Source organism: Brachyistius frenatus, unplaced genomic scaffold (assembly GCF_029030835.1).
Source record: "Brachyistius frenatus isolate BFR_SWC_R1_liver_20210118 unplaced genomic scaffold, ASM2903083v1 Contig_93, whole genome shotgun sequence".
NCBI classification, from domain to species: domain Eukaryota; kingdom Metazoa; phylum Chordata; class Actinopteri; family Embiotocidae; genus Brachyistius; species Brachyistius frenatus.
The window spans coordinates 1,226,481-1,236,909 of NW_027210692.1; the positions used below are offsets into that span (position 1 = coordinate 1,226,481).

The 10,429-nt window shown below is 40.3% G+C and overlaps 2 protein-coding genes across 3 annotated transcripts; both read right to left on the reverse strand.

Moving 5' to 3' along the window:
- Positions 1-1,952: 1,952 nt before the first annotated feature.
- LOC138627939 (growth arrest and DNA damage-inducible protein GADD45 beta-like) lies at positions 1,953-4,480 on the reverse strand. Its single transcript, XM_069710592.1, has 4 exons — positions 4,351-4,480; positions 3,604-3,705; positions 3,236-3,452; positions 1,953-3,027 (listed from the first exon to the last, which is right to left on the reverse strand). Exons 1-4 carry the CDS (start codon positions 4,386-4,388, stop codon positions 2,923-2,925), a joined length of 462 nt encoding a protein of 153 aa, XP_069566693.1. The 5' UTR covers positions 4,389-4,480; the 3' UTR covers positions 1,953-2,922.
- Positions 4,481-5,378: 898 nt separating this feature from the next.
- LOC138627922 (interferon-induced protein 44-like) lies at positions 5,379-9,117 on the reverse strand. Of its 2 annotated transcripts, XM_069710567.1 has the most exons (8): positions 9,043-9,117; positions 7,549-8,054; positions 7,230-7,281; positions 6,870-7,065; positions 6,447-6,599; positions 6,163-6,334; positions 5,781-5,881; positions 5,379-5,681 (listed from the first exon to the last, which is right to left on the reverse strand). In XM_069710567.1, the coding sequence occupies exons 2-8, from the start codon at positions 8,024-8,026 to the stop codon at positions 5,475-5,477; spliced, it is 1,359 nt and encodes a 452-aa protein (XP_069566668.1). In that variant the 5' UTR covers positions 8,027-8,054; positions 9,043-9,117; the 3' UTR covers positions 5,379-5,474. The 2 variants fall into 2 exon arrangements, with proteins under 2 accessions (XP_069566668.1, XP_069566667.1); XM_069710566.1 differs by lacking the exon at positions 9,043-9,117 and having other exon boundaries at positions 7,549-8,067.
- Positions 9,118-10,429: the final 1,312 nt, after the last annotated feature.

The following is a 10,429-nucleotide window of genomic DNA, read 5'->3' on the forward strand; positions in this document are numbered from 1 at the left end:
TGACATATGCTATTTTTTTTTAATCATTATTATTTGTGTTTTTCTCAATCATTCCATCCCTGGTTGGGCTACAATCAGAGACAGCCGGCCTGAATTGCTGGTTCGGCTGACAGTTTGTCTGATTGACTGGTTGTTAGTTTGCCTTATAGTGGCGTATATTGTGTTAATGCTGGTCTTGGGGCTATCAGATCAACAGAATGAACAGTCTTAAAGTGGAACACATGGCTCAAGATGGAAATCCGCTGGTGTTGTGACACAAAGGGAAATTCATTCCTGGCCTGGTGAGGAGGGTTGAGGCTCCTCACTGGTGGAACTTTCATATCAAACATGGCTGAATTGGCTCGGAGCCCTTCCCGAGACTCATCTTTTGTGTTCTGATCTCCTGTGTATGCATACAGTATATGTATCTTTTTGCCTTGATCGATTATGAAGAAAATATATCTATTTTTTGTAACTGTTCTCTGATGTGCCATAACTCATGTTTTCTTGCACACTGTTAATATTTTGTGGATATTGCTGTCAAAAAAAGATGATATTGAGAAGTAGATAACATTAATAAAAAGATGATATAATAACACAGGCTCTTGTGTAATCATTATTTTTTATTTCTAGCCATGCACAGTTCTATGGATGGCTAAAATCTTGTTTTCGTTCTCGTAAAATATCTCAAAGACTATATGACACAAATCATAACCCCTTCGGGAAGATTTTGAATAACTTTTTATGATCCCTTAACTTTCCTTTTAGTTCAGGTCAACATTTAAATTTGTCCAATAGGTTTTTTATAACAAAAACATGCTAAACTAATTACATAATTAGCACGTTAGCATGCAAATAACCTAAGCTAAGATGGTGAACATGGAAAACATTATATCTGACAAACATGACCATTTTAACATTATCAGTAGCAGCATTTAGCCAGCAGCCTCACAGTACTGCCAGTGTTGCCGCAGACTAGCTGTTGTTAATCATTAGGTGCAATTTGTTGATTTTTAGATATTAGTTTCTTTTTGTGCTGTCTCAGTAGGACCTTTGGCTTTTTCTTACACTCATACAGAGAGCACATGCACACACATGCTTACTGGAATAATGGGTACATGGTGTGCAGTGCAATGGTAACATGATGCTCTAAACAAAGAGCACAGCCAGGTAAATCCTCCCAGTTGAATCATTTCACAGGAATGCCATTGTTACAGCTCGTCTTTCTCAGGCCTTCCTGGTGCACTTTGAAGCTCTGCTATAGCAGTCACCAGCCTCATCCAAGTTTCAAACTACACTTCCCCTGACCGTTCTGCAAGTCACAGCCAATCAGATTTAGGGTGGACGAAGCACAGCCAATTAGAAGTCAGTCCCCGCTCCAGTCACACCTGTCCAGCTGATTGTAAACAAATCTGAGGTCCATGTGCCTGAATGTTCCCCTCTCCTCTGCCCTGCAGTCAGACCTGTGAGCAGACATGTGAGAGCAGATGGTGGAGTAGGGAGCAAAGCAGAGCGGAGATACCTCGATCAAGTGCAGATACAGTGGCAGGAGTGGGGTTACCCAGGCACACATGCTCTGCTGCATGCAACGTGCATTTGCAGAGGTTTAGCTGCATTATATAATGTAAGACATGCACATAACTGGGATGTGGCTTGTCAGAAATTAGTAAGTTTTGACAGGTATAGCTTGCATCTTCCTTCTAACTTGTTTCATTGCTTTCTGATTTGTGGGGACAGTAGATCTGCATCAGCTTGTTTTGCCTGTTTCTTCCAGTTTCTGTCTCCACCCTGGTTTCACTCTGACTGGCTTATGTTTACTAGAATGGAAAAGGCTTTCAGTAACAAAGACTTGGATCCAAGTGCACATGTTTTTTTTCCATTACTTCAACTCAAATGTAAACTGGAGTTGGGTGTCGCTGGTTCAAATGACGCACTCATGGCTTGTTTTGAAATTTCAGTAGAAAGGCAGTCAATTATTTATGGAGGACAATAATTTATTGACTTAGATAACAACACCACATGGACCAAAAACACAAATGATACAATTAATAAATTAAAGCTGTAGCCACTTAATATGAGTTATTTATCAAAAAGGCAACACTCTTGAAGGCACAAAGAAGTTGAGTGTGGTTTCTTTTTCAGTACAATCATTCAAAGCTGACCAGTTCAGCGCAGACAACACCGTTTGTTCTGTATCCCCCTGGATCCGAACCAAGACACATCATGTTCTGAGCCCCTTTTTGCAGAGTTTCATTCCTGTAATGCCAGTAAGTCCCATGTCTCTTTAACGCTTGACATCATTTCCATTTCTGTTTCCATGGTGACGGTTCCTCTGCAGGTTAGGCTGCTCATTTCAAGAACGCACACGCTGCACACCCAGTCATTTCTAAAGAAAGATAAAAGTATTGTATACGCATACCACACATTCACGCACGCATACTCACACCCCTCTTCTCCGGGAACTCTCCCATGTTAGAAGACACAGGAATGCTGGGTATAGTTTCACCATTACAACATTCCTGTCCTGTCAATAAACACGCAAGTCTTCCAGGTACAAGCTCGGGTGTGGAAATGTTGATTTCATAGCTGCTGCTCCACATAGTTATTAATGTCACACACCCCATGAACATTGTGAGTACCTAAACAGAAGCACAAAGTAGAAGCTTAGATTGTGTTTTACTGACAATCTAAAAAATTGGGTGGCCTGAATGTGAATCTGCTTCTCTGTTCGTATCTTTGGCACAAAACAAAGATTTTAGAAACCAGTCTCCAGTCCACTACTCATTGAAAGGGAGTCCTTGGCTCCTGCTTGTCATCATTCAGGATGGTGGACGAGTATGTGTCCACTGTAGATCATCTGTGCTTGAGAAGCATCAAGATCCTTCATTTCATTAAATATCTGGGCCCAGAAACCTCCGGTGTTTTCTGGGGCATGCAGTCTCTTCAGCGTTCCTGCATGACAAGTTCAGGCACCCACTGGTCAAGGCGTCGACTCTCCTGGCAGTAGGTCCCCACTTCTTGTAGTCTGCAGTGGTATGCCTGAGGGTTCTGCATCAGAAAATAAACAATTTAATGGTCAGAATTTGGTCTGAATTAGTATTTTGAAAGTACAATCACATAAAAATGATAGGAAAATAGGCCAGTTTCAGAAAGTGCAATATGTTAGGTAGTGCAGGCAAAAAAAATCTGCATGATACACTTCCCACTTTGGCCTTTCAGTTACATAAGAGATGGCTGTGCTGGTGACTCAACACACCGTAACCAGCATGCAGTGAAGATCTCCGCACTCTTCCTGGTTTCTGTTGGCATCCATAGCTCCAAGCAGCTGCTGGAGTCGCTGAGCCCCTGAGACTCGCAAGATGGTAATTCCGCTGTCGCAGCAGAAGGACTGCAGCAGCGTGAAGTGGATTTGCAGCGCCACATCGTCCTCATCATCGGCTGCCAGGACGCACAGGACCACGCTGTCTGGATCTCTGCGGATCAAAGAGAAAATGAAATAAATACTTGCGTGCCTGGGACAATTCAGTTGGGCAATTTTACTCTCTGGAATGCAAGAGAAGCAGATACTTGTGTGTAATAAACATTATAAGCATTGTAATGCTAAACGTAATAGTTTTAACTCACGCATTTAGAAGTTTGGCTGATTCATAAATGCCAACAGTCAGGCAGTCCTGCTTCTGAGCTGTTACCAGCAACTCCTCCAGAGCCAGGCCAACAGAGTGCATCCTGAGGGGGAAAGATAGAACAATTAGCCTTTTGTATTCTGCAATAACACAAATCACCAGCTATTTCAAACAAATAGTACATGTTCAAAAAACGAGAATTATTTTTTGTGATTCATTTAAATGTTGTTAGGCTATGAATAGTCACATAAAAGTAAAGGCCGTTAAAAGGCAGTCATTAATAATCCGTTTCAGTAGTTATGTTGCATTTTGATGATTGAGACTATAAACAAGTAGCCTGAGACTTTATACAACTCGTATGGTACAGGTGGGCATTATTGCAGGCTGCGCCGCATGCATGCACAACCTTGTGCAAACAAGTTGTAAATTTTGAATACTGAGGATATAAGTGCATGATCTGAACACAAAATTATTCATGCACCAACTTCTAATGTTCCCTTATATTTATGTGGTGTGAAACTTGAACAAAGATTGCAGAATTTCTGGCAGAGATGTTAAGCACTGCTGAAAATCTCTGCGTTCCATCCAGATTAAGCCTCAAATCCAAACTCACAGTGGTTCTAATTGCATCAGCCTCAACAATTCAGGTAAAGGGTCAAAGGACGACAAGCATTCCTGTCCAGCACATGATGTCCATGCACATGGCTCGGACAGACAGAAAACTCGAAACAAAAGCCAGAAATCTCACCTGTTCTCGATGGACCCAAAGCTTTCATCTGGAATCATGTTTGCAAATCCAAAATTAATCCCAGAGTGTAATCGCGTAACAACAGTCCGGTGGATTGACTATTCCCAAAATGCGTATAGTTTCTGCAGGCGTGCTTTGCAGTGTTTGTTGTTGGCAACGTTGCAACACTCTTTATACTGAGGCTGAGAGGAGGGAGGCACCGAAACTACCCGAGGTCTGCAATTGGTTCAAAAGAAAACCAACGTGTCTCTTTGTCATGTGGGGTCGTGGGTTTATTTGTTTGGTTACATTAAGTGACGACTTTACAAAACATTAACATTTGCTTTGTCATTCTGACTTTGTGATGTGACACTGTGCATCCAAAACAAATGATTACAAATAAATAAATCAGACAAAGTGATCAACATAAAACCGCCGTTTGAAATATCAGATTAAATTGTGCAACCAAAACACCTCATCTTTTTATAACATCAAGTTTCCATGACTGAACACCAGTGATTATGAAATTAATTATGACTGACATCTAGTGGCCGACTGAGGGAAGGAAAAGTCTATGTTACCTGAATTTTGTAAAAATAAAAGTCATGAGTCAGTGGTCATGCATACAAAACAGCCACATATTGAACAGGTGTGACATTTGTACAAACAAAAAACGTAATTAACAAAGAAGAAAACCTTGGACAAATTGGTGAAATTGTATGAGTTCACCCGAAGAACAGCTAAAAGTATAAACATAGTCTAATAATGTTACAAGACATCTGAAACCCAAAGTTGATCTAACAATCACAATCTCACCTCAAAGTCCACTTTGTAATGCTTTCATCACTTTTCAGTTGATGTTGTAAAAGTTGAGTTTCAAAGTTTTTTTTTCTTATCTTGGGAAAAGCAGTTAACAAAATAATCTCACCCAATAGTACAGTCATTAGCACATCTGGAGCTTTTAATCATGTCACTTGATCTTCCCTCCATCTAATGATGGACTAAGCTTTAACTGAGTATAACATTTGCCTGAAAGCATTCAACTATACAGGGGTGGGAGGGTGAATTTAAACTTTCCACAGTGCTGTATCATTACAGTTTGAATTTCAAAGAACTTGATGTTCATTGTCTTCTCATACACCACTCTATCTGTATTGGTCAGGCTGATTATCCTCGTCTTGATCCTGAACAACCTGGTTCTCAAAAAAGCTGTCTGCATAGTGGAGCATCTGCTTTACAGCCATCAACAGCAGCACGTCAGTGTCCTGGTTCAGGTCCAGCTCCTCGCTGTAGTTCTTCACTGGCAGCACACAGGACAAAGGGATGCCGAGATACTCACTCAGCTCGCGGGCCTGAAAGGAAGTGAGACCAATGTCCATGCATAGATTAAGTTACCAATGCCACAACAACACATTTTCTCCTAATATTGTAAACAGCTATAAAAACGTTACCTTCTTCTGGATGTAAACGCTGTGATAAACATTCTTCAAGTCTTCTGCCACCAGCGGACAGGCTTCGTCTATTTTAGTCATCAGCAGAATCTGAGGAATTCCTATCAGAAAAAAACAGAATGATTGGATGAAGAGATAGAGAAAAAGACGAAGGTTTACCGACATGTTGGAGTAAATAATGATATTACAGCAGCAAAAAAATCTAAGCTTCAGAAGAGAAAAAGTAGAAACAATGAGTACAAATAACTAATGTGTCAGACAGTGTCACAAAATGTCAGCAATTTTGCTATAAATAGATAATACATACATATTTGTAAAAATATGAAGCTACACGCTGTAAAATTTTGGAACCTTTCGGATAATAACATATTCTACAGCTAACCCAGTTGGTTGGTCTTTTTCCGAATGACAGCAAACTTGTCCAGCATATTTTGGGAGAGAAGAGAGACCTTGCAGGTGTCCACCACATAAACCACACAGTGAATGATGTCATTCAGAGTCACTTCCTTCTTATAGCCAGGAGCATCTGCCAGGAGAGGCAGTGATGTATTAAACTGTACGGGAAAAAAAAGTATTGGTTATTCTCCAGTCAGGAGCCTTACACTGTTACCATTACAGCCATTGTATAAAGATATAGGTAAGTAGGTAGGAGGTTAAATAGGAGACCTGGTAGCGATCCTTCATGTGACCCCTGTAGATGTTGACTAAGTCGTCAATGTCCAATCCAGCATCAGCTTTTTCCTCCAGCCCCATTGTGTCACAGAGGATCAGAGGAAGAGCTGTACCACCTTTCCCTACCTTGATGGTGTAGGTGCGAAACTACAGAGGAGACATGAAATGCAATTTAATGGGACAGACTATGCAGGAAGAGCATGCAGGGTGAGTTTTGCAGGCAAATGACAAGCTGTCGAGGAATGCACAAGCTAACTCTTTCAAATGTTTCGTTTACATTTCCACTCTGGAGAAAATCCTTCTCCCCTGTGTTTTTTGCGGCAAACCTTGCACTTTAACCACCATATCTTAAACAGAACACAAATTTCCCCTTGAGAATATTAGCAGATTACCATAGAGTAAAACATTTGCCACTACCTGAGTGGTCACACTTGTCCCTGCTGTGCCAGTGATGGCCTGACAAGTCATGTTGCCTCGAAACTCTGAGTTGATGGAGTTGAAGAAGCTGGACTTGCCAGCCCCAACGGGGCCCAACAACAACACCCGAGCTTGTTGCACAGTTTTCACGTCAGGCCTATAGTTCTGGATGTCCTTCATCAATTTCTGCTTAATCCTAGAAGGAACATAAATTATGTAGGCTACATTTATTTGTTTCATTTTCAGAGGATTTGTTTGACAAAATGGTGGCTAATTAACGGTGCAATATGTAAGACTTAAGTCCCATCTTGAGTTGTCACTCATTCCGGCTCAGCAAATATGCCACAGATTTCTACATACTCAGCAGTCCACTGGATCTTCCTCCAAGGTTTGGCCAGGAGATCTCCCAAACCTGCACCAAAAAAAAAAAGAAGATTTATTTTAACATAAGGGCTTATTTTATTCAAACCTTCAAAATTCATTCATGTCACCTTCACAATTCCAAGTCAGTATTTGCATGTTTCATTTAGAATATTTTGTATTCTGCATTAAAAAAAAAAAATCTTTACCCTTGGAAAATACAGAATATTAATTGATTAGGTGTGAAATGTTTGCTTTGAAATTATAACATTTCTGAGATATATTTGTTATATAATACAGGGCTTTCTTTGTCACACACCTTCAACTCGAAACACTTCAAACTCCGTCAGTGTCAAGTCGTTTCCATGCATTTCATCAGCCTGAAAGTTGAAGCGTGTCCCTGGTTCTGACTGTAATTCAGGTGTGTTATCCTTCAAGAACACCAAAGCACCATAATCTGGACCAGTGCCTCTATCTGTGAAAGCATGCGATCCACTGATACCTGCCACCTTCAGTGTTTTTTTCTCCTCAGCCATGCTGTAGAGGAAAGCCTCCTTATCAAAGACATTCTCATCGCTCTTGGTGTAGTCCATGGATGTGTAAGCGCCAAAGACAAACCCAGCGGCGTTGTATGCGACAATGACAGTGGGGCCTTGCTTATCACAGTGGTTGTGGAAAGCCTCTACAGTGAAACCATGGATGCTGGCTTTGTGCAGCAGGTGAAGTCTGACATGACCGAGGAGAGAGAGCAGCTTCTTCTCCTGATCTTTAGACAGGCTGGATGTAACTGCTGACATGATGGAAGGTAGAATGTCCAAACCTTTTCTTCCTGGAAAAAAAAAAGCAAACTTCATAATGTCATTGGACATGTGAAACATCACATTTAATATAAAATCTCAGAAAATCACGTGCAAATGTCATGAGGTTTTATCCCTTGTTAAATTTCCAGTAACCACGTGACAAAATTGTATCATATTTTTAATTGTAATTTGACACATAATATTTCAAGTCCAACTTCTTATTTCTGTAAACAGTTGTGTGTCTATTAAAATAATGTATTTAACACATTTAATTATAATCATTTTATAATGGGACTTTGCTGACAGTGAGTCCAATATTTGTCCTGCATTTGTTTTTTTTTGTTCATCAACATTAAAGTATTTTTTATTTTTTATTGTGATTTAACATACCCTGTTGTTCGTTAAATTGTTGTTTTTATGCCTCATCCTCAACACTTCCCACAGCCTACAGGATGCACATGTGAAACGTGATAAACAATTGCGTCACTGACGGAGTCAAATAGCCTGTACGTTGCTGCAATTCAACCAAAGGAACAAGACTGCAAATTCTTAATACGACATCAAGCGCAGCAACTGGTAACAGAGTAACGAGGGAGAAGGAAGAGGACCGCGGATTACGGCGGTAGACCTCCAGCACCATAGACATAGGCTATATACATATGCCATGTATGTGTGGCCATTGTAATTGGACTCCTGGGTTAAACATCGTTGTAGTATAAAAGACTGTGCTCCTACACTCCTAGGACATAACTTATTGCTACGCCTACCTACCGTTTTTGATATTGATTATTAAAACCAAATAGATCATCAAATCTGCTTAGCCTACAGCCTAATTGCCTGTGAAGTAACTTTTGTGAATTTTCTGTCGGCCTACATCGGCCTATAGCTAAACTGCAGCCATGTTTATTTATGTGCACGGGTTTTTTTTTATTGAAAAATAAATCACAATTTAATTAGAATAGCTCATTTCTAAATCGAATGCAGAGGACGGGGTTAAATATTATCAAACTCACCCGCAGTAAGTAGAAAAAGTGTTGTAATAAAATGCGGCAGCTCGCTGCGGTCCAGTAGGCAAAGTGAAACAAAAGTGAAACTGCTTTACCGCTTCCTGGCATCCACCCGTTCCTGGCATCACCCTCATGTGACACAAGTACAGCCGATGCAAATGAATTAAAAAAAAAAAAAAAAACTTAAATATAAGGACCACTGTCATCTGGAGACAACAGAACATGATCCTACATCAGAAATAACAAGACCACTTAAGCACAATTTTTCGGGGTCCTTGCATCAAGGTTTGAATTAGTCCAAAGTAATCAATTGTGGAACGGCAAATTCAAGTTACTTGTACTTAGTTTTTCCATTTTTATGTGACTAAAATTATGCAGGGGAAATTATCATTACCATATTTATTTCACCTACAGTCATTTATATATTGGAATTTGCATGTTCTCCCTGTGCTTTTGCGTGGGTTCTCTCCGGGTTCTCCGGCTTCCTCGCTGCAGTTTCAAATCGTTATGGCACAAGGACATCGTGCCATCACACTCCAGTCCATTAGGTGGCAGTAACGCACCTTGGAGTTGATGGCGTTAGTCTGCCAACCTCTAAGAAAAACTCTCAAAGAAGAAGATCCCGCCTCTCTTTTCCGGCTGTGACAATGGCCGGTGAATACCGCAGGCGTGGCTACCTAGCTGAAAGGTATTCAGTCACATTTACGCATAACACTGACGCACCCAAGTGTTTGTTTGATTATTATTTTAAGTGCAGACATCATATTTATGAAATAAATATGGTGATGATAATTTTCCCTGCATAGTTTTAGTCACATAAAAATGGAAAAAGTGGTCTTGTTATTTCTTCCTATTGAGATCATTTTTATCGGCAGACCCTATTCAGTAACACTAATGAAATAATCTACTAATATGTCTGAAACATGCCGCTTTTAAAAGGGAGAGAGAAGTCCTGCCCACGAAGGTGAGATGGACACGGTTTAACTGCAGTGTGAAATCAGTATTGAACGAGAACGCTGCAGCCAGAAAAAGGCTGTCATTTAATCTAATTGTGCATCGTCAATGGACATCCACTAAAAGTGCTGGATTTAATACCGACAGGCTCTGATTTTTTATTTATTTTTTTTTTTTATTCTGTATTGCTTGTTTATTATAACCTACATTTAGCTGTAAATTACCTCAATGTTTTTGTTTTTCAGACGTTGGACATTCAAAAGTCAGCAGAAAGATCAGTGGAGGCAAAGGAAGATCCAGGTTCCGGCACAGTGACCAGGACATATGCAGCCCGCGGTCCAGGGACCGTAAGTATTCATCAGAACACTTATGTCATTCTTGGTTGCAAGAGGAAATGTTTTTAAGTAATAACAGCATGAGATTGTGCATATTTTGAACA

What these genes read in the sequence shown, in the direction of transcription:
- LOC138627939 (XM_069710592.1), bottom strand. Translation starts at nt 4,388, where the DNA reads ATGATTCCAGATGAAAGCTTTGGGTCCATCGAGAACAG. An exon ending in TTTGGGTCCATCGAGAACAG is followed by an intron (nt 3,706 to 4,350) that starts GTGAGATTTCTG and finishes TTTCCCCCTCAG; the next exon opens with GATGCACTCTGTTGGCCTGG. An exon ending in TTCACTGCATGCTGGTTACG is followed by an intron (nt 3,028 to 3,235) that starts GTGTGTTGAGTC and finishes TTTCTGATGCAG; the next exon opens with AACCCTCAGGCATACCACTG.
- LOC138627922 (XM_069710567.1), bottom strand. Translation starts at nt 8,026, where the DNA reads ATGTCAGCAGTTACATCCAGCCTGTCTAAAGATCAGGAGAAGAAGCTG. An exon ending in AAGATCCAGTGGACTGCTGA is followed by an intron (nt 7,066 to 7,229) that starts GTATGTAGAAAT and finishes TGTTCCTTCTAG; the next exon opens with GATTAAGCAGAAATTGATGA. An exon ending in GCGTTTACATCCAGAAGAAG is followed by an intron (nt 5,682 to 5,780) that starts GTAACGTTTTTA and finishes ACTTCCTTTCAG; the next exon opens with GCCCGCGAGCTGAGTGAGTA.